A 23,752-nucleotide genomic window follows, 5' to 3' on the forward strand; every position below is an offset into this window, starting at 1 on the left:
CTCTTTCTACAAGTCTAGCATTGGTCCCCAAAAAGAACATCCATAATATATATTAATTGACATTTTGTTTCCTGAAACCTGACCTACTTATGGATTTAGAGTGATGAACAATGCCTATTAAGCCAGGGGTAAATTTCACAAGGATAGTCATAACTAAGAACTAGTATTAAACATATTTAGGGTCTTAACTCGTTGTGACATCCACCTCTGGTCTATTAGATTACAGTATCTTTCAGTGCGTCTGTAAGAGGACAAATAGTAATAATAATCATTTATAACCAGATTTGTATAGCGCCATTCCAACAAGATCACGGCGCTCAATATAGTGAGTCGTCATGAATAATTAAATTACTAGGCCCTACTGGAACCTGATGGCACCATCAAATGCTGAAAACTGATGTGGCTACAAACTAAACTTTAGCCTCAAAGCTTACTTCCATGATGGAGACCTGAGCCCAACTTCATTACTCTGCTAACCGTAAGCAAAGAATCAACGCTTATGTCCTTGCTTTTCAGAAAGTGTTATTCACGGGTTAGCAGGAAAGTTTTATATAGGATTTGAGGCATTGCATGGTGAGTTATCAATGTATATTTGGTTTGCGGTAACACCACGTGTGTATCTACTTGCCAGGTAGAGTTGTTCTTAGGGAACTGTCTTGCTTTATTCTACTGCCGTGGAGTAGATAATCGGAGGTTTGGGAGACTTCTCAGTTCTGAAAAGAACTGTCTTGCTTTTAACTATTACCAGGGCGGATGGTATAGAAATTAGACTGGACTACTACTTTAGCTTATAGGATCGTAATTAACTGTACTGCCGCGGAGTCAGTTCTGAAATTGGTCTCAACGTTTTCGACTAGCTTGCTCTAGTCATCGTCAGGAAAGTTTTACTTGTTAATGTGGGCATGCCTACTCCGCGTTACTCTGCATTCTTCGTTACACAGCTAACGCAGAAACTCCCCACTTACTCAGTAAGTACAGAATGATGATTGTAAGGGCGAGGCAGTGTTTCCTCAAAAGGAAATCTGCGAGGGAAGTTTCTGTTTCTAATGGAACATTTGAAGGAACGTTAAGACGATGACTAAGAAGTTCACTTCGCGCTAATGTGCAGCATAATCTAGGCTTAAACCTCTGTAATACAACAACTGTCTGATATAATGACGGAACTATTGCACACTCATAAAACCAATATTCAATAATAATAATAATAATAATAGTAGTAATACAGATAATATTTTATCAAGTGGTCACCTAAAATACATAAATAGTTTTAACATAAATGTACTTACATCCAAATGAATTTTTAAAAAGGGATCACTTTTAATGTTAAATTATTCTAAAATGATAATGCTATCATAATAAGTGGTAATTAATTTTGACTAAGGCTCGTGTGGCAAACATCACCGATAGTGTTTTTATTAGCCGCATTTAAAGACACACCATTTAGCTACAAAACACAAACAACTGATTATGAGGAGCGCTAAAAGGTCCCCCGAGGTTTAATTGATGAAACACGGATCAAACCGCAATTCTAGGATGTGTAAAAAATCCATTAATAGATCTTGAATGAATGAAAATGAACTTTAATCAAAAACATTTTGAGAGCATGTTTAACATTACATGTAGCTACCTTATTTTAAAAACTTTATTAGCTTTTTCCAAAAATATTACATAATTTAATTTTTGGTCAAGGTTTTTTTTTCATATTAACCTAAGTGAAAGGCGACACAGTTCCAGTTCTTCATTTAACAGTTCTTTAAACATTTGTGTTGAAACACTGCAACAAACTCGAATGAACATTTCTGTTTTCGCACTACACATGCTTGCGCTTGGAACTTCTGGGTTATAAATATCTTCCCTTCCTAACTCAGCACCACTATATACATATATTAGTCATGATTACAAGACTTTCAATTCATTTCATTCGATTGGAGCCCCCCTACCTGTAAACCAATGAATGAGGCCCTCTATGCGTTGACCCAAATGTTGTGCAGAATGGCAACAGAGGGCAGTACAACAGCAGTTATGTATATCAAGCAAGGTGAGTGAGTCTACGTTTAAACCAACAAGTTAGTCTACGTCGTGTATCTCTAACATAGCTTTCACAAACGCTTTACTCTTATCAGGGAAAATCTAGGAACAGGTTGGTGACATCTAAGATAGATTTTTAACATTGTATCTTTTAAGACTACTTCGCCTACCTACAGACTGGTGGACAAAGTATCAGGTATTACATTATTTAGCACAAGCAAGTGTTTAAGGGTGATAGTAAGTACATGGCATTCCTCACCCTGTATGTTAACGTACTGCGAATGAACAAGATCTGGTACCTGTACTTCTTGCTGACTCAATACCTTGATCTCTGCATTGATGTGTGGGTTTTGGCACTCACATGTCGGGTAGCAGGCCAGTCTTATTGAGATGATCTGTGAGCTGTTTATACACTAACAATTGGTCCTCCGCCTCCAGTTGGAAAATTTGCTGCACCAGTTTCTGGTAATGGGAAGATCTGGAGCCAAAAGTGAAATTATGTTAACCCTACATTTTGTTTTTTGTTACCCATATACACTGATGTGTGTTAGCACTGTATACTCAGTACCTTTGCAATTCTAGAGCAGTGTCAAACCAACTACACCACCGAGATTGCCCAGTGGCTAGAGGCAGTGAGAACACTATGTTAACCCTCTCGCTACCAAACTGTTTAAATTTTTAAAACAACCACTGGTTACTGCACTGTCTGACTGGTCATGCGTGAGGCAAGTTATCTTACACAACAGCAGACATGTGGTCAGAGGACAACTCTATTTCCACCTGACAAAGACCCTAGGCTCTCTTGTAACCACTTGATTGTTTTAATCCTATATAAATATTAGATACACGTTCCACTGGTATTAAGCTGTGTTGTTACCAACCAGTGACCTCTGACACTCCAAATGGTATGGCGTGCCAAGAGGTAAACAGAATTAAAAGGCACACAAATGTTCATGTCACCACAAAACTAACCTGTAACAATTTCATTTCAAAAGTGGGCGCGTTTTATTTTTTAGATATTCCTGAATAAACCAGCGATTATGTCCTTGCAGAAATAGCTTACTTTTATTGTATGTTTCTTTATAATGTTGCCTATAATATATCAGCATTTTGTTGACAAAAACCAACCTTTGACCCTACTTTGAAAGACAGAAACATTGACTTACTTGAGGAAGGTGTGTAGGTACACATACAAGAAGGATGCCATGAGAAATTGACAGTCAAAACGGTCCATGATTCCTCCATGCCCTGGGATCACATCACCAAAGTCCTTCAAATATACAACCAAAATAAGGCACTTGTTTATCACCTTTTCCAACAAAGCAGAACTTTCTGCAGATTCAGGGAGATTAAGCCGCTCTGTACTATACACAAAGCATTAAGCAAGCAAAACTTTCAAATTCAATTCAATTCAAAATTGGTTTATTTTTATATAAAAATACAACACCAAATAAAAAGTCACAGACTAATGGCATTTGATTAACAACAAAATTACATCAAAAATATATGTACAAGAATACTATGTTAAATACAATATTAAAAATATTACTTGAGTTAAACAGACACACAGGAATTGAGAAAACATCATTAAAAAGGGTGGGGAAAATATTTGTGGACACAAAATTAAAAAGAAACAAAGGCGAACTTGTAAGTGGGTCAAATCCTCTGGCAGGCAACCAACAGGTTCTGAAGGTCCAAATCTGGCATGATTCACCTGCCTCGGAAGTCTCTGATCTCCCAGGTACACAACCCTACTGGGGAGGCCCCGGAAGTTATTTCACCCCACACACAGTAACCAAAGCGAACGATCACATTGTCCCTACCTAGGTCCCTATTCAACTGGGTTTTGGTGGAACATTTCAACAATACCCAAGGGTTTTACCGCTTCCCGCTACTTCAGAGCAGGGTTGACTATTCCATGGGGTATGCCCATTTCCTACGGTAGCTCAGGGGTATAGCAATCTAAGTGTGAAAGAGCTGGCCGCTGGGGAATAGAGTTGTGTGAATAGGGCTAGAGAACAATGTCAGATGTTTTGACTTTGTCTGGTAACCTACCTTGATCTTGAAGGCTCTCTTGAATCCGCTTGCAAAGAATCCTCCGAAAGGACTGACCAGTGACGCAAAGAGGCCAATCATAGCAGCATGTAAGTAAGCCGGCAGGGTGGTAAACGTCTCCCAGTGGATGCCAATCTGAAATATATAGAGATTCAATGAAAGTGAGAGAGTAAGGGAGAACGGAATTTTGGAAACCTCTTCGGGGGCCAACTTCACAAAGGGCCAAGATTGATCTTAACTGCAAATAAAGTCGGATGTCACTATACAAATCTCTAAAGGAATACTTGCGATGAATTTTATTGCATAGTGAAATCGGCCCCTGGGTTTGTTAAACATAAGAACTGCATATTATTGTTATTATGTAGAAATGCAAGGAAGTAAGCAAACAAACGAACAACAACAAAATCAACAAGTTTAGAAGTTAAGCCTTACCTGGCCTAGAGCTGCCTGAACAACCATGGGTACGTTGAACTCTCTTGGTTGGTACGTACTAGAAGGTTCACATTCCATCACAAACACACCTCGTTCCTCGTTAAACTGCAAAAAAAAAAATCATCATCAACCCCCCTCAATTGTTGTTTGTTTATTATTAGTTATTTAGTTTTGTTGTTGTTGGCATTAGTATTACCAATCAGTGTTAGGTCGTTTCACTTTAAATATTATTCTACAACTTAAGCGTCATTAATTAGTGTTTTGCTAAGCAAAAATGAGCAGAAAACCAGTCACAAACAGTACACGTTAATTGTATTGTGGCTGATAACCTTTTTCTACAAAGCATAATTTTTTTGACTTTAGCTACTTTTTGTCTTATAGCAACTCTATGCATCTGGGCCCGTTAAGACAAGTGCTTTAAGATGGCGGTAGGCAAAGCGCTACATACAATCTGTGTTTTATTATTGGTAAATTTTAACTAAGAGGGATTTGCTGTAAAACAAAGTGAAAACCTCTTTTGAGTAGCGTTAATTCTGAAAAGAACCGGTGGTTCACGCCTCAACGTTTCGATCAATATGTTTTGATCGGGAGACCGCAAACCTCTTTTAGTTATACTTCAACTAGCAAAGTTTCAAATGCTACAGATTAATTGTACTCACCTCAGGTGGACAAATGAAGAATTCATATCTCTTCAAGAGACTGGCAAGCTGAGGAAACAGAGAGAAACAACAATTAATATTTTCTAATGCTTCTATTTTCTGTATTCCTTTAACTCCAAATTGGTAAGACACTGCTCTAGAATGGGAGACTTTCTGGGACGATAGAGGGCAGCAGACTTACCGGGTAAATCCATTGTTCTCAGAATTATGCGCATGTTCAGAACTACGTAAACAATGGAAATTTACCCGGTATGTCTGCTGCCACCTAGCGTTGGAAAGTCTCCTATTGCAAAGCTCATGGGTTCGAATTACATGATACACCTGTGATTTTGTTCACAAAGCTTGGGTAAGTACCGAGTATACAGTGCTAACACACATCGGTGTATATGGGTAAAACTAAAAAATAATATTAATTCGACAAACTTACAAATACAATGAAGATGACAGTGGAGAAGCAAGCTCCGATGAACCCTTCCCAGGTTTTCTTGGGAGAAAGTTTGATCAGAGACGTCCGGCCAAAGAAGAATCCTGTTCGGAAGAACAAAACAAAAAAATCAATCAATCAAAAAAAGTTTGCTCTAAGACGCTACATAGTTGAATAGTAAGTAAGCCTGCTAGAACAGGTGAGATTTTAGGAGTGTCTTGAAAGATGTAAGTAAGCTGCCATTTTTTAATTTGTACAGAAAGCTTATTCCACATTTTAGGGATATATACGGAGGATGATTTCTCTGAAAAGTTGAATGGCAAGTTCTTGGCACAACAAAAAAGGGAGCAAGAGGAAGACGAACAAAGATGTCTTTGTTAAGATCTCAATTTGAGCATGTCCGTGATATATCAAGGAGCTTGTTTATGGTCAAGGAATTGTTGTTGCTAAATAAATTCTGCAACTGGAAATTAAATTTTAAATATTTCTTGGATTTGAAAGTATTGTCTTGGTTGTAACACTTATGCCCTTGAGCAAGATACTGAACTAGAGCGACCTTCGGAGTGGGGGTTTGGGAAAGAAAAAAGGGTAATGAATTCTGAAATTTTATTTTGAGGTGGGTATTAAACTCTTTCTCAGATGGAAATTTGTATCGGGGATAAAGAATATTAATTTGTTTTTTTTACCCCTTTACACCGATGTGTGTTTGCACTCTTTACTCGATGGTTACCCGGGCAACCTCGGTGGTCTGGTTGGTATGACACTGCTCTAGAAACGCAAAGGTCGTGGGTTCAAATTCCACCCGAGTAATATGCCTGTGATTTTTTTTCACAGAGCTTGGGTACCGCTGAGTATACAGTGCTAATACACATCTTTGTGTTTGGGTAAAAACAATTTTTTTAAAATCCTTCTTACCAAACATGTACGCCATGATGTCGTTACAGATGACCGCAGTCGTGGAGAGCAAGAACCAAATCAAACCCTCAAACATGCTCTGCACGATCAGGTTAGACTGTGTGACCACAATCAGCAGAGCTATGTGCGTCCAGCCAAACTACCGACAAGGAAATCAAAGAGATTTAAGTTGGGAAGGGTTAACAAAATTGAGGGAAAAAAAGAGAAAAAAAAAAAGTTATTTTTGTTGCTAGTTTGCTTCAGTCTCGTTGCACATTAAATGCTGAGCAGGACTATATATTTCTGTATTCCTATTGCGCTTGAGGGATCACTAACACAATGCAAACCCTTCATGACTTACCAGCGTGAATTGCACAAGGTATTGTGACTTCCTAAGGGACAGTACAAACAGCATGAAACCTGGAAAACAAAAGCAAATATCACAATTAAAAACACACTTATACTTTACAAACAATAATCCACAATAAATTGTTTGTATAGGTATGAGGTTCAAGGGGAATGTTACAACCCTAACATCTAAAGGGCATTTCCGTTTCGGATATTTGTTTTCTTTCTACTGGGGCATTCCAAGGGAGAGAAGGAACAGGAGTGTGTTCAACTCGCTGGCTATCGTTACTAAGAGTTAATAATAAATAAGACTTATAAAGAGCATTTTACGAAGATACAATGGGCTGGTATAAAGAAAGCTACGAAAAAGTAGATGCGCTTTTAATTTACTCTTGAATGTCTGGAATGAGTTGGGTACGGTGATCTATAACAATTAAAAAACATTTCACATACCAAACATGTACAGCCAGAAGGCAATGAAGCGATAGTAGTCAATGAATGGCTGCAAAAACTCCTGTAAAATGAAAAACAGAAATAAAGTTCAGTTTGCTAAGTCATTGTGTCACACTTGCAATAAATGTGAATGGCACATAAAAGAAACCGTCTTTCCTCAAAGCAACACTAGCTCAATACATTTCTAATGTGATCCTAGATAACTATTGGAGCAAGTTTGTAAGAAGGGAGTGTGGTTTACTGTGGGATTCTATCACACTTTGGCCACAAAACTATGCTTCCGTCATGCATTATCGCAAATAATTCCATGTATCATTGCGAACTGCATCAGAGTTGGCTCATAAATTGTTCAGTGACTGGCAAACAGGACCAGTTAGCTTGTCATTTCACTTAGTCCTTCTTTCCTTTTTTTTTTTTTACTGTCATTTGGCCAGTTAACCACTGTTACGGGACAACACTGCAGCATTATTCTTTATGTGAATTACTTGGTGTGTATTTTCATCCTAAAACGCATTGCGCATACATGTACGCATTATGCACCAAATAATGATAACAGTGGCTTCTTATGATGGACACATGGTTTTCTGGCTACAAAGAGAATACGGGGGTAAGCAATTTGTTCCTTGCACCTGCCTGATTTTTTGCACCCGTAGATTTAACCACGGTATGGTGGAGGACGGATTGAGGTGGAGGATGGAGTGGGTTGGAGGAGAAATTATTCAAAGGGATTTAAAGTTGGATAAAAACACCCACCAGATCCCTATGGAGAACAATCCCGAAGTAGTCCTTCATGCTCTGGCCATACACAAAGTAATTGGCCGAGAGGAGAAAGTACCAGCTGAGGGTGCGGAACCAGGGAAGATCCTGCGAGCGATAGACGGCATGCCCGATGGTGATGATCTCATGAAAGCACATCATCTCTATTAAGAGCACCTGTGTCCCGCAGCAAGAAGTAAAACAAAAACAATCGATAAGAACAATCAGTATCACTCCATCTGTTCATTAGAGATAACATCTTATAACAATAACAGTGGCTTCTTATATACAGCGCTCATGTCCATCACTCAGTGAGGCTCAAGACGCTTCAACATTCAGCATTTTTAATGCAAGGTATTGTGTAGCTTGAGGTAATGAGAACAATTCCTCTGGTCTTGGTGCCCCTTCAAAAGTTTCCAATAGACTCTTAAGATTGTACACTGGAAGCGCCTGTCAAAAATGCCCTCTCAAAGTTGAAATTCCAGGTGTGATATTTGTTTATTACGGTCTATAACAATTTTAAAAGTTCTAATCTTAATTGGCCCTTTATCCAAATATCTTTCTCATGAAGTAGGCTTATCCTGACTAGTCTATCAGTTTTCACCTACCACACCCATTTTACCTACTAAGAAGCACAACTAAGAAGAATTGTTTTTGGCATTAACTTACCAAACAAGTCAGTGCGACCGGGCCCACATATATGATTAACGAAAACGCCATGACCATAATGATGGAGAAACCGCCACGGATAAACCAATTCTGCCATCTGAAACGGGAATAACAAGAGTACTAAATAAAAATTTGAAGTATATTGTAGTACGTCACCATTTGGAGAACCGAACAACACATGGGACTAAATTTAATAGCAATCTGTTGATACAACTGAGGAAACTTCCTAAGGAAAACATTTGTGTTAAACTGATGGGTAAGTATATTTTGATACTCAAGCTCAGAATTGCATTACCAGACTCGAAGTCAACATTTGAATATAATTGCTTTCTGTTAAAGAAACTGGAAACTATTGGTAATTGTCAAAGACCAGTCTTCTCACTTGGTGTGTCTCAACATTATGCATATAATAACAAACATGTGAAAATTTGAGCTGAAATCGATCGTAAAAGTTGCAAGATAATAATGAAAGAAAAAACACCCTTGTCACACGAAGTTATGTGCTTTCAGATGCTTGATTTTGAGACCTCAAATTCTAAATCTGAGGTCTCAAATTCAAATTCGTGGAAAATTACTTTTCTCAAAACTATGTTACTTCAGAGGGAGCCGTTTCTCACAATGTTTATATTATCAACAGCTCTCCACATCTCGTTAAAAAGTCATGTTTTATGCTAATAATTATTTTGAGTAATTACCAATAGTGTCCACTGCCATACTGGTATTATTATTCAATTGAAAAACACAAAGATTGCCGGATTTGTTATTCTTTTTTGTTAGGTTATGAGTTTACTGGACCGAGGCTGAAATCACTGGCCTCGGTCCAGTGTCAATATCGAGCCTTGGGTTCTTCTTGTGGCAGGATTATTGTTCAGGGAGCGTGCGATCCTTACCGTGGGGATAATCCCTTAAGAATAGTCGGTACTGTATCTTTCTGCGGAGCGATGGGAGGATCTGCAATCTGTGGGTGACCAATCTCTTCAGGTGGAGTGCATCCAGAGGCGGGTTTCTGAATAATAAAGTAAACGACAAGGGGGTGAGAAACTTCTCCACTTTCATGGTAGAGGACTCGATTGGAAAATGAGTCAGAACTAAATTTTACCTCATAATAATAATAACAAAGTCATAAATACTAGGATAAACAATAACATTCTTTTAAACAAATTAAATAGTTTGGTTTTAATGTTTTTGAGATGTTCTTGAGATGTTCTTTCAAACTCAAAGAATCTTTGGCAATTAGCATCTTTCTTCAAAATCTAAATTCAGCCTTTCTTTTAGTTACAATGTGATTTTGAATAAACCTCTAAAATTAAAGTAAGCATGAAATGGAGGAATGAAATATGAATGAGTGAATAAAAAAGTCCTTATTATTAGTTACTAATTAATATTATTAATATTATATATTATATATGACTATCTTATTTAATATTAAAATATTATATTAATATATATACTTCAAAAACATTTTTTTTTATGCACCAGAAATATTGAACATTCACAATAGACCACATTATAATAATGCAATAATATTATTCTCCATGTCCATCATGTCATGTCTTTGATTTGCTTGGTGTGAAAGCTCTTCTTACTCTATTTGTTTATCATCCCACCCTGCGTACATACCTCTCCTGATTCTGCCACAGGCTTCTTCTCCTCCTCAGCAGCCGATGATTGCGGGTCTTTTTTCTCTTCGGCTACAACTGCCGTCTTATTTTCCCCCTCGTTTGCCGCTTTTTCTCCACCCAGGGGTTCCCGATGCCGTAGCTCACTCATTGTGGCTCAATTCCTAAACCCTAATAGAGGAACCTTTCGTCTCAAAAACGCTTTCTGCCGTACAAAAACAGCTATTTTAAGCGACGTTTCTTCGACACATCCATCGGTCGTCGCAGGTCAACAAAAATTAATGAAAATAACGATATAGTTTCCAGACGTCATTAGAGTTTGTGTGGGTGTTTACTGTTATTTTTTGTCTGCATAGATCTCCACTAATATTGAGCAGCCTTGTTCCTGCGGTCAACCCTGCACGTACATGATACAACGTATGGAGTCGATGTTTTCTTTTAAATGAAAGCGAGGTTGAATTATCGTCAGGGGGAGGAAACCTGACTAATTTTGCCACGATATAAGATTTCTGCAATGTGATTTGTTGATGTTTTTTAAGACCCATCTTCAGTAATCTTGTCTGTTCAGTGGACTGGACCATTTCTTTTATTGTAAAATCGCACCATGCATGGCCGGCTGAGATGGGGAGATGGGGCGGGGTGCAATCGGTGCGCTAGGCTAGTGGATGATTGGGGCGATTGCATAATAATTAATTACAACAAAATAGTGGCCCGTAGAAAGTCGTTGTCACAAGTCCTCTATGATTGATTTAATGGCCATTTTGGTCAGGATCAAGTGAAACAAAAAAATAAGAAGAAAAACCCACAAGGAGGAACAGTAAAATTGATAGGGAGAACAAAATGAACAACGAATTAATGTTCAACCCCTATATATTTTACCCTGGTGACAAATGAGGGCAATGTAAAACAATTGCAGTCAGCAGAGACAAAAAATTAAAAAAAAAAAACACCCCTCCGGCCCTTCCGTTAACAGTTTCTTACAGTTATTTATAAACCCCTCTTGTCCTATTCTGAACTGCATTTGCGTTTTGTAAACTTGCATTCAACCATGGAGGAAAATACTTGTTTCTCTCATGAGACAACTTCTTGCAAAATATAATGAATATTCATTGTTTAATTTGCATAACATACATACTGCCTGGCGACTGCTTTTTCTCCTGGACTTTTTTCAAAGTGAATTTGTTTTAAACAATTGAAAGAAAAAAACATAAATGGAGAGTTCAACTGTTGTTTTAACATAAAAATGCTTCTTTTATTTTCTTCAAAAATTAAACAAGTTTACATTCACCTTTAAAAATATATTTTAACACCAAACAAAAATATGATCTTTACAAACCATTTATAACAAATTCGGGATTTCATAAAATCATGCAATTCTGTATAATTCCTAATAATGAGATGGCACACAGTGTGCAAAAACCAAGCCAAAACTCCCAAATGAATGTTGTTTGCTTATCAAATAGATGCAAATAAAAGCTTTCAGATTTTGTTTTAATTAGGCTCATACAAGTTAAAAGTTTGTCAACCTGTTTAAGACATCCCATCACGTTCTTATCATGACTCAAAAATCCTCAGGAGATCAAAAGAAGCTCTTCAAGATAATTGGTAAGTTGTTGCCCAAAACCCCTGTCCTTCCATCCACTTCCATCTACTAAGTTAGAACTAGTCCTAACTCTTTGTGAAATCGACCCCAGGACTTAGCAAATGAGTTCCAGAAATTCTTTGTCACCAAGATTTCAGACATCCGCTCAACATTTTCATCAGTCCCTTAATAAACAGGTGACAGGTCTTTTTCTTCAGCCGTGCCACGCATCTGGAACTCTCTACCACTTAATCTTTGATCCTGTCTTTGTACCACAAAATTCAAGTCTCTTCTCAAAACTTATCTTATGTCACAGGTTTTCAATGACTAATTTTGTTGTGTCTGTTTTTCTTTGTGTTGTGTTTTGTTTTTAGTTTTACTGCGCCTTGAACACCCAGCAGGGTGGATATGTGCGCATTACAAGTCTTATTATTATTATTTTTATGGCTGATGCCTCGGAGTTGTCAAAAATAATAATTGTTGGCTTTTTAGGATGAGGCATGACTGTCATACTTGTCTACACTTTTATAGAAAAGCAAACTTATATACTTCAAATATTTCCAAAAGTTTTCTAATTCAAACTAATAAATACAAAATAAAAATATTAAAAGTTCCAGAAAAACTTTCCTTAAATTCTGAGTAAAGTAAAAAGTAGTACTGTTCAACATTAATTAGAGGCTAAGTTGCAGGTTGTTAGTATCCTTTGTGTACAAAAGTGGTATGTCAATTTTCAATGGTAGATGAAATCAAATTATATAATTTACTTCTAAAGGTAAGCAAACATTTAAGCTTAAAATTAACCCAACATAGTACGTTTCAAAAAAGTCAGTACAAACTTACTTTTAAAATATAGAAAAAAGCTTATCTCTGCACTTTTTAGATCCCTGTAATAAAGCACTATATAAAAATTTGTTATTTCTATTATTATGTGCTGACAACAAACCATAGGCGCATTGCCAACAAACTGTGCCCAAATTTCATAAAGTCTGTAAGCATAAAAACTTGTTAAGCACAAAAAGATCTTGCTAAACCAAAACTGGTTACCAGCCACAATTTCATAAAGTTTACATTGTTCAACTGGTGCCCCACTCATTTTTTGCTAAGCAAATAAATTTGCTGAGCAGTATTTTCTGCATAACAGTTTTTAAACTAGACCCAGGGGTATAATTTCATAGAGATAGTCCTAACTTAGGGCTAGTCTTAGCAACCTTTTATAACAAACTGAAGGCTAGTCCTCAGCTATAACAAGTACCTGATAGTCCTAAATTGAGATAAGACTATGTCTTAACTTTTTGTGAAATCCAACCCTGCGCACAATTTCATAAAGCTATTTAGCAGAAGATACTGCTTGACAAAATTCCTTGCTATGCAAAAAATTAGTGGGGCACTAGTCGCAACAGTGTTAACTTTATGGAATGTTGGCTGGTAACCTGTTTTCCTCAGCAAGCTTTCCCTTGGCTTAGCAGATTTTTGTGCTTACTGGCTTTATGAAATTGGGCCCTGGTCCCTTGCTGCTTTCTCGGCGCTAGATTTACAATATCATGTGACAGGTCAGAGTTCCCTCTTTGACTTTATCCTGTCCGTTCTGTTGTCTATTTGACAAATGCACGCTTCCTTTTGTGTGTCTATGTATGTTTGGCACCCCAGCTCCAAGACGGCCATCACCATCATCTGAACAGTCATCTGACAACCTTAGAGAAAGTAAACAAGTATAAAATAAAATTAAGTGGAAGTGTCGAGCCGTGCGGTTAAAGAGCACTGACTTCAAACTCTTGTGTTTCTGTCCAGCAGAGTGTGGGTTCAAGTCCCAGTCACTTGTGTCATTATTCCTTGTGCAAGACACTTCTTCATTGCTTCGTCCTTTGGATGGGACGTAAAGCCGTTTGTCCTGTGTGTTGTGTAATGCATGCAAAGAAAATTCAAGGCCCCCGTCTTAAGTCTAGTATTTTACCTTCAAGCTCTTCACTGTTGAAATTCATTACTCCTTTCATGACATCACACACCCCATCAAGGCACTTGGCAAATTGATCCTCACACGTCAGCTTAGGCATGCCGCACTGTCCATAACATTTGTCGTGCTTATTGCAGCATTTTTCAACGCCGGGCAATGAAGACAGATCAAACTGTAGGGTGGGTGGGAACAATAACAACAATAATAAGAACACATAATCTTTGTGTAACTTTCTCAACACCCAAGCATCTTAAGATACATCTTGAAACTGTCTCAGTCCTCACAGGTACCTATGTTTACACGTTGATAAAGAGAACAAGCCTGCATGAAACTTCACAGAGGCAACGAGACGAGGGTGAGTACAAACTTACAATTTCCTCAAAGTCAAAGGGTATTTCCTCCCAAGACGTCTGGGGATAGAAATTTTACCTGTATTCCATAAGCACCACAGCCATTAACTTCAGGACTGTACCCAGGTCTCTTCATTGCTGTCCCACCTGTACAAAAAAAGTAAGGTTTTTTACGGTCTAGCTTCAGTTATTTAAATTATAGCCATGACATAACAAACATAGGCCTCGCTTAAGAGTTATAACATGTCAGGCTCAGCCAAGTCCTCTGACATTATAACTAATTAATAAGCAAGGCCTAAGTTGGCCGACCAAGGGCTCAAATTTTACCCTGTACAACCACACAAGTCTGAGGCCAGTGATTTTAGTGTCGGGCCTGTTCAACTCGATCGAGGCAGGACAAGTCATCTGGCGACCTCACCTTGGTTTTGGGTTTTTTTTTCTCGAGATGTTTAACGTTTTATCTTGTTTAACTCAGAATCAGATGATATATTTCTCTCGGTAAAAATGAGTGAAAATGTGGTGGCAGGATACAGAAACTTTACCGGTATTTCAAATCCGTAAATACTCACCATTTTTACAAGTAAAGATGCATTCGTCCACCTCCCCTCCGATGTCATTCTGTCCACTTACGATTTTGGCGGCTTTGGAAGCCGTTTTCAAACCCAATGCAATATTGTCGGCAATGGTCGCAAAATCATTCATATACTCCCCGAAACGTTTGTCATTTGCAGCATGGTTGTTACTAGCTACTTTCAGTTGCTTTGTGAAAGAAAGATGTAGACAAACAATTGCTAACACTTCTAAGAACGTGTTTTTGAGGATCATGATGGTTGGAAAAAGTTTAGTTTACCAGCAGGAAACGGGTCGTGCAACAAAACGCAAGTTGATGCTGACCGACACACAACAAATCCAAATTTTAACAGTGAACAGGAAGGGCGCCCTCTACCGAACTGAATCCTAACATTGAACTAATTATGCCCTCTCCAAAAGGATTATTTCAAAAGAGGAAAGAAAGCCCGAATTCCATATATAAATTAATATAACGCCCCTCCAAGAGGGATAACCCAACTTGTGTGGCCATGGCCAAGGCTAGGGAATCTCTTGCCTTGGCCACACCAAAGTGGGAAGGCACTTAATACTAAACTCCACAGCGGTTCGCCCCATCGGAGAATACCCGAGCGAGAATGACCTTATGACGTCATTTTGCATATGCTTGCATCTTTTAGACATGAAAATATTAACAACCAGGTCCTAGTGGTTAGTCCACTCTTATGTAACAACTCCCCAAACCTGCTGCTACAAAATTAATGTACTTTAATATAGAGGTATGAAGCAGTACTGATCTTTTAGACATGAACATATTAACAACCAGGTCCTAGTGGTTAGTCCACTCTTATGTAACAACTCCCCAAACCTGCTGCTACAAATGTACTTGAATAAAGATGTCTGAAGCAGTGCTTGCATCTTTCATAAACAACCAGGTCCCAGTGGTTAGTCCACTCTTATGTAACAACTCCCCAAACCTGCTGCTACAAATGTACTTGAATAAAGAGGTCTGAAGCAGTACTTGCATCTTTTAGACATGAAATCATTAACAACCAGGTCCTAAGTGGTTAGTCCACTCCTATGTAACAACTCCCCAAACCTAGCCTGCTGCTACAAAATATGTACTTGAATAAAGAGGTCTGAAGCAGTACTTGCATCTTTTAGACATGAAATCATTAACAGAACAAGGTCCTAGTGGTTAGTCCACTCTTATGTAACAACTCCCCAAACCTGCTGCGTGGGGGATCGTCGCGAACCGTGCCGGAATATTCCGAGAGCACACGAAAAGTTCCGAACCGCTGTAGAGGTTAGTTTTTAGTGCCTTCCACAGCCACAAATAAGAGGGAAAGAGAGTCCGAATTCCATATGGCCCTTTTCGAAACCACGGCTTCGGCTTCAGTATCGGCTCAGGCAAGCTTGGCATCGCGGGTGTTTTGACATCAGAATCGAAAGCCGAAACCGTGGTTTCGAAAAGGCGAAAATGGCTGAGTGCGCCCTCTGTAGTTTGAGAGCTTCGTCATGTCGTACTCCCTGACTCCACGAATAACACGTAACAGTTAAACTATAATTTCGTCGAAGAGTACCGTTTGTTGTGATTTCGCAAGGACTCCTCCCCTGTCAGCTGACTGGGCTTAAATGCAAAGAGATGATTGAAAGATGAAGGCCACACGACAATCTAAAAAGAGGTATATCTTTCGTTTGGTTATTATATATATACTTTGAGAGGGGAAAAGCAGTTCACTGTCCTGAAGTGTTAAGACATGCCCTTTATTGTTTGCCATCAATATTGACACAGTGACACTGACAGAGTGACCAGTCACTCGGCGGGCCCCGGCCCTCTCTCAATCCATGTATTGTATTGAGTTGAGAGAGGGCCGGGTCACTCTGTCACTGTCCTGTGTGTCAATTGATGGCAAACAATAATAAAGGGCATGTTGGAAAAGTTTCCGTATGGCGCCACCACTTTTTCATTCGATATGAATTAATATAGTATCTAATTTACCCGATTGATATATCCCTTTTTGTAAAAATGAGTGAAAAAGTGGTGGCGCCATACGGAAAGTTATCCGGCATGTCTTTACACTTCAGAACAGTTACAGTGAACTGTAACTGTTCAGTCTCAGTCTCAGATGGTCTCAGATGGTCTCAGTTGGCAAATGCCAAAATGGTCTCTCTCTCAGCTCAGCAGTTCACTAGCTCAGGCTTAAATGACCCACGACACATGGCCCTCACCACCACCGCATTTACCGTGGTTCCCTCTCCCTACTCCCATCATTTGCCCATGACAAATCCCATTGGAGTACCCTCTACGTTATCGCAACTACCTCTCCCCTCTCCCCTCCTGCCAGTGACCACCGCACCAGAGAGTGAAGAGGTGTTTTTGCTGTGGTGCCCTTTTTGCCAAGTTCCAAAACAAACTAAAATTTTCATAATGACATCGACATTCTTCTTAATCAAAAAAATTAAGTTGGTATAAGGTCCCATGGATGGTCAAATATTTGTTCATTGTTTTAGGAAAATTTTCTGGTTGCGGGATATAGAAACTTTACATTGTTCATTCATTATGAAATAAATAGTATCTAAGTTAACCTTAAGCGAACTTAATGAAAAATACCTTTTGTAACAATGAGTGGGATAAGTGGTGGCAGGATATGGATTGTTTTCAAAAATTATAATCTTGGAAAGTAACCTTTTTTTACAATTCTTTCATACCTAAAGACTGAGAGCCGTTGTTGTCAACTTGCCCAATAATAAGAGTGTACATCATTGGACCTCAGACGATGTTGCCGAGTTCCTGCATGCGAATGGGATGGGCCAGTACTCGGAGCTGTTGTGCATCCACAATGAGATTGACGGCGAGGTCTTGCTGCTTCTCAAGGAGTTGGACCTCCGTCTTCCGCCAATATCCGTCCCCGTCTTGGCACATATTAAGAGGTTGATGATGCTGATCAATCACCTGCAAGAAAGAGAGACGGGGTCGACGCACTTCAGCAACGGATCATCCAAATTAACCGACTACCTAAGCAAGGAGACCAGCCTAGAGCTGGGTCACATCAGCCAGCAACTGAACGCTTTCAGTTTCAGTGACGATGAAGATTACCAAAGCTCTCATTCCAACCCGCAGTCAAGACGCTCGTCTGAGCCAAAGTTCCAGCCGGAGTACGGGAAGACGCTTCTCAGTTTCATATACGCGTCGTCGGTGGCGCTACTGACTGCGTTTGTGATGACCATCGCTCACGATCGCGTGCCGGACATGACCAAGTTTCCGCCGTTGCCGGACGTCTTTCTGGACAGCGTCCCTAGGATAGAGTGGGCATTTGAGGCTTGCGAAACTTGCGCCATCACTCTGGCTTCCATGTTTGTAATCGTCTTAGTTCTTCATAAACACAGGTAAATCTTGTTCCCTGTGTACCATTATTGCAATAATGACTGCTATTTTCATGATACAAATATGAACCTGACTATTTCGTTATGTAGTGTTGGTTTCAATGAGGGACGACAAATGCTAATAACCAAAATGAAGGTCTCTAATCCCCAATATGAGGTGATGTTTCTTGTTCATTTGCAATTTATTTTCCGACGGACTAGTGCAATGAAAAGGTAATTGGCACTAAATAAGTTTTAAAGGCAAACCCTGCTACCACCGCAACAAACAATTAACGACATGTCCGAAGTTCTTCACTCTACCCAATGAGAGATTTTTGGGACACACGTAGGTTGGCACTCCAAAGGCTCCCATTTTTAGTCTTACATGGTTTTCTTTCTTTCAGGTCCATAATACTGCGGAGATTCTTTGCCCTGACGGGCTCGTGCTTTCTTCTTCGTTGTCTCACTATGTTTGTCACGTCAATGTCCGTCCCTGGCAGCCATCTGCAGTGCAGTGGCAAGGTACGTCTATCCTGGCAAACCTCAACTAAAAAAAGGAAAACAAATGAAGGGAAAAAGCTCAGTAGTTTCTGGAGCAGAATTTAAATGATCTTTTGCACATTGACAGGGATTTCAAATTGAAACTGACTGCTCTAGAATTGCAAAGGTTGTAGGTTTGAATCCCACCTAAGTAAAATGCCTGTTGTCACGGGGCCTGGGGGAAAGTACTGAGTCTACAGTTCTTAAGACACATCTTATATTGGTAAGAACCCTTATTATATTTGGAGGTGTGTTAACTGTTATATTAATTTCCCCCCCCCCCCTCCTCTCACTGTCGCGCAGGTTTATGGAAATTACTGGATCAAAATGGAGCGGGCCTTGGAGATAATGTCTGGCCTTGGCATGAGCGTAACAGGTGTCCATACCTGTGGGGATTACATGTTCAGTGGACACACCATATGTCTGACTATGTTTAACTTCTTCATAACGGAATGTGAGTATGCTTTGATCTAGTCCCAATCTGAAAATCTATGTCAAGGAAATGTTCATGACAAAAAACAAAAAGCAAACAATTTGCAGGCCAATCAGTCATAAACAATACAGTCAACAATCTGCCTCAAACTTTACCTACACCCCCAAAACTGCAGCAGTACTACCTTCCATAAAGCTTGACAGAAATAAACTGTTGTAGTACTAGTACCTCCTTGATTGCCTCACAACATCACCGATTATTAGTACTTCATCTCTTTTCCCCGATAGATTCGCCAAGAAGTATGACTTACCTCCACACTACCTCCTGGGTCCTCAATCTCTTTGGGGCCTTCTTCGTTCTTGCTGCCCACGAGCATTACTCCATCGATGTGGTCATCGCATTCTGCATTACCTCACGCCTCTTCCTGTACTACCACACACTCGCCAACACCCACTCCCTCCAACAAGCCGACAGGAGGACCAAGGTCTGGTTCCCCATGTTCTCCTACTTTGAAGACAAGGTGGATAACGTGGTACCTAATGAGTATGAGTGGCCGTTCTCTATGCCTCGTTTACCGGCACCGAGCAGACTCTGGCAGAAAAGAAAAGTTAAGAAAGATAAACAAAAATGAGATCGAAGTTCACAGTTGACACTTTTGTTTTGAAGAACAATCATTGTGATAGAGTTTGAAAATGGCTTATGTGATATGAAGAGGGGCTTCAATTGGAATCTTAAATTTAATATGACTTTCGAGAAAGACTCTGCTATGGTTGAAAAACGTCAGGCCAGTAACTTTTTTTTTAATTAAACATTATCTAATTTATTTGGTTGCCAATCTTTAATTTACAACATCTTATTCATCAAATTCAGAGATGAGAAATGTCAGACTTTTTTTCTGACTTCAGAATGTTTTTAGCTTCCACCTGATTTACAAAAAGTTGCTGTTTTTTCTTCAGATATAAAGAAACCTACAACAAATAGGCTGCAAGTGAAGAACGGTCAATTTTTGACAAACGCTGTTTTGTCCTTTAAACTATCTCTCTTTACAGTTTTACGTTGTTTTATCCTTTTTCAGTCCACAGTTGTACACACTATTTAATCATTTTATATTTAAAACAAAAAGCAATACACACAAAAGTGAGGATGCTTTTAAACACGATAAAATCTCCGACAAGACATACTGTTTTTACTTTTGTCTGTCTTTTTAAAAACTAAAAATATTGTTGTTATTTTTTCACAAGTTGGTAGAATGGTGTTTTTTCAAAGTACATGATGCAAATGGATGAAGATTTGATAGTTGGAACCCACTGTTTACATTCAAACCGCCCTCTGTTGAAAAAAACACTGTATACGTCATGTTTCGCCGGGCAAAAAGACACGTAGTCATGGTAAGATTGCATACAATTTTTAGCTGGCTGGCAAAACACAAAGGTTTTGCCCGGCGCTATGCGCACGAATCATGTTATGGTTTTCGTGTGACGTCAGAGGTCACATCGTCGTTATATGGTCGTTTACCATAAAACTCACCAGTAAAAGTTTCATTTAATTTGGTTTTTGAGATATAACCGAACTCCGTGTGACAAGGGTGTTTTTTCTTCCCTGATTATCTCGCAACTTCGACAACCAATTGAGTTCAAATGTTCACATGTTTGTTATTTTGGGCATGTGTTGAGATACATCAAGTGAGGAAACTGGTCTTTGACAATTACCAATAGTGCCTGATGTCATTCAATATTATAAATAATGTCAGAACTAATCCCCTTAAATGGGTGAAGCCAAACACGCTAATATACATTTAGCTGCATAAAAATATACTTTAAATTATGCCTTCGATTTAATAACCTTTTTACAAGTATTTTTTATATATAATTCGATTTTGTACCATGACTGAACTATTTTACACGTGTGTACAAGGAAAAACACGCTTTTGATCACGGTTTGAATTCTAAATGAAATAATTTAAATTTGAGCTAATAAACTGCTATAAAATTAATGCGGTTTTTCTTAAGTTTTTTATTTCTAAAGAGGGGGGTATTCCACCCGTGATTGCAATGTCACTTTATGCAACAAAAAGTGCGTTCCTTTGACATTTTGTGATCCGACCCCCTGTCCCGACACCCCTATTTTTCGACACACCTGGTGTGTTCTCCTGAACTCTGGCGTCTAAATAATTAGGGTTTTGTTCTCGGAACATACGGTTGTCGAAACATGGTGTCGGAATATAGAGCAGTCTCCGTCTAGCTGGAACTGAGGTCAGCTGAGTGTATCAGGGCATGTCCAGTGTATTCTCCTGACCCTAAACTCTAACCCTAAAGCCCGTTTTATACATCCTGCGAATGCGAAGTTACGAATGTTGACGTCACATCCGTGCAAATTATTCGTTGCGTCCAAATTCGTGACGTCAAAACTCGTATACGGCATTCGCAAGAAGAGAAGTATGAACCGGGCAAACCCTAGCCTGAACATCTGACATCACACTTCGATGCTCGTGAATTGCGGATATTAAGACAGGGGCCCAGTCTAGGCATACCCTAGCAACCCTCTAGAGTGTAAATCATCTAGGGGGTGGGGGTTCGGAGTTGGGATGTTGGAATTTTTGGGCTATCCTTGGATAATTTTCTGCAGTATTTCTATCTTGTTTTTTTGTCTTTTCTCCTGTTGTTATGTACATGTTTGTATTTTGAGTATGTTCTTGCTGTATTTTTATCCGAATAAATTCAATCAATCAATCAATCAATAAAGAGCAGTTTCCGTCCAGCAAACGCTTAGCTGAAACTGAAGCTAAGCGAAGTGTTTTAGAGCATGTCTTGTACCGTCTGGCAGGCTGCACATCGATGTCACTTGCCGTCACACATCAGGCGGGAAGCAGGTTACAGTGGCGATAATTGCTTGCTTGCCTGGTTACACTTTAGCAAAGCTATGAACTCTAGGAAAAAATACCAGACGAGATGCTCGACGGAGTTGTGGAATTCGCAGAGAGTGGTTTTTGGTTTTCATTCATGTCATTTATTGTTTGTTGTTATGTTGTAATAATGTCTTCTATAGGGCCGTCAGACTTCCACAAATTGGGCTACCCTGTATACAAAATACTCAATAGTAATCACAAATACCAATAAATTTATGGTCAACCCCAGCTCTTTGAATCATTTAGAGCTTTAACCTTGAGCAAGTTGGCAGCTACCTTGAGCATGTTGACAAGTTTAATTTCAGGACGACCTTGCCTGCCAAGACGCTCCTTTACAAGCTGCCGTGTTTCCTCCCCGACTTGGCAAGCTGCATTGTTGGCAATTATGATGAGTAACTTTCCCATAAAGTTTGGCTGTAAGGTTCTTGACCTTGGCAGCAGTGGCGCAGGTTTTGATACCTTTTTGTAGATAATGTTTGAATCCCTACTCACTGTGAATGAAGGTGTATATAATTTTTATTTGTATTAGTTTCAGCTTCAGTAGCCGTCAAGTTTTGAGAGAGAGAGAAAAAAAAAGTGAAAATCATAGAGCAGAGGAATGGTTTCAAAAGAGTCAGCGCGTAAATACATTGTACCCTTATGGCTGTAACGTTTCCCGAGACGAACATTATTTTTGTGAAATTGGTTTTACTCGTTTCTCAAAAACTACAGCATCTCAACGAGTAATATTTAAAGCGAAGCTTTCAACCATCATTATCTTCAACCGTGTAAGTTTGATGACAATCCGATGGACTTTAAGAATGGTGTCGTACCAAAAAGATCCCAAACTCAAAAGCTATTTAACCGCCGGTAATTGCGGCATTATGTCCTTTCTCGAGTTATGTACGCATAAAACACGGAATTGTTTACTTGTTGTGCCGTTGAATGTATAATATACTCGACTCGTTTGTGACGAAGTTTGGCCGGGGACATTCCAACTGTGTGGAGACATTAATTTTTAAATGTAACGACTTGTCGACAAGTCTAAGTGCGGGTAGCGCAGTGGGGGAGCGGGTAAAACTTGGTCAAAGTTGCTCCCCATAAAAAGACACGGGGGCAGTCTATGGGTCAAACAATATCCAGGTTAGAATTGACGTCGGGGTTTGATCCCGAGGGGGGCCCACCCAGTGTTATCCGGAATCCGTTCTAAAATTACACAGAAGTTCATCAATTTTCCGCAGAATCTCGGCTAAAATCCATTTTCAAACAAGCGCCCGTGTCAGCCTGACATTAGAGTAGCTCTCAACATTGTCGAAAGTTCCATGGCACTTTTGAAACCTAATAATTTGTACAACGTTAATACGGACTGGTACTGTCCACAGGGACTAAAGGCCTGCTATATTTGAGAACCCTGCTAATGACCCCCCCCCCCCCCCCTCTAACATAAGAAACAATGGGGCGGCCACAGAAATGTATATTTTTTATCTCATATTGGTTTGACGTTTCTCATTTTAGATTATTCTGACAAAATTAAAACACCAGCAGATAAGAACCACGCAACAATGCCTTCTTGCAGGAAATTGTTTATACTCCGATTCCATTTTTTAAGTCATAACATCTCGACTTGAACAATTGATCTCAAAGTTGACGATTATGTTAATTCCATGCGTATCACGTGCACAGTTGGTACCCTGTACACTTCCCCCCATATTGTAAAAGTGTTATCCCCTTGAATCAAAGGAAATGAAAGCAACATTATAGCC

At 39.2% G+C, this 23,752-nt stretch overlaps 3 protein-coding genes across 3 annotated transcripts; 1 reads left to right on the forward strand and 2 right to left on the reverse strand.

The window, feature by feature from the left end:
* Positions 1-1,752: 1,752 nt before the first annotated feature.
* On the reverse strand, positions 1,753-10,658 carry LOC117303656 (phosphatidate cytidylyltransferase 2-like). The gene is made up of 13 exons (XM_033787898.1): positions 10,339-10,658; positions 9,609-9,724; positions 8,719-8,815; positions 8,047-8,226; positions 7,294-7,354; positions 6,854-6,912; positions 6,514-6,652; positions 5,602-5,702; positions 5,175-5,222; positions 4,516-4,620; positions 4,084-4,218; positions 3,195-3,298; positions 1,753-2,506 (listed from the first exon to the last, which is right to left on the reverse strand). Exons 1-13 carry the CDS (start codon positions 10,486-10,488, stop codon positions 2,386-2,388), a joined length of 1,416 nt encoding a protein of 471 aa, XP_033643789.1. The 5' UTR covers positions 10,489-10,658; the 3' UTR covers positions 1,753-2,385.
* A 2,626-nt stretch (positions 10,659-13,284) lies between these two features.
* LOC117303657 (group XIIA secretory phospholipase A2-like) lies at positions 13,285-15,114 on the reverse strand. The gene is made up of 4 exons (XM_033787899.1): positions 14,790-15,114; positions 14,300-14,367; positions 13,871-14,042; positions 13,285-13,610 (listed from the first exon to the last, which is right to left on the reverse strand). The coding sequence occupies exons 1-4, from the start codon at positions 15,043-15,045 to the stop codon at positions 13,471-13,473; spliced, it is 636 nt and encodes a 211-aa protein (XP_033643790.1). The 5' UTR covers positions 15,046-15,114; the 3' UTR covers positions 13,285-13,470.
* A 1,251-nt stretch (positions 15,115-16,365) lies between these two features.
* Positions 16,366-20,487, forward strand: LOC117303581 (sphingomyelin synthase-related protein 1-like). Its single transcript, XM_033787782.1, has 5 exons — positions 16,366-16,451; positions 17,485-18,156; positions 18,537-18,654; positions 18,976-19,126; positions 19,393-20,487. Exons 1-5 carry the CDS (start codon positions 16,423-16,425, stop codon positions 19,734-19,736), a joined length of 1,314 nt encoding a protein of 437 aa, XP_033643673.1. The 5' UTR covers positions 16,366-16,422; the 3' UTR covers positions 19,737-20,487.
* The last annotated feature ends 3,265 nt before the right edge of the window (positions 20,488-23,752 follow it).

The sequence above is a fragment of the Asterias rubens genome, chromosome 20 (assembly GCF_902459465.1).
Source record: "Asterias rubens chromosome 20, eAstRub1.3, whole genome shotgun sequence".
Lineage (NCBI taxonomy): Eukaryota > Metazoa > Echinodermata > Asteroidea > Forcipulatida > Asteriidae > Asterias > Asterias rubens.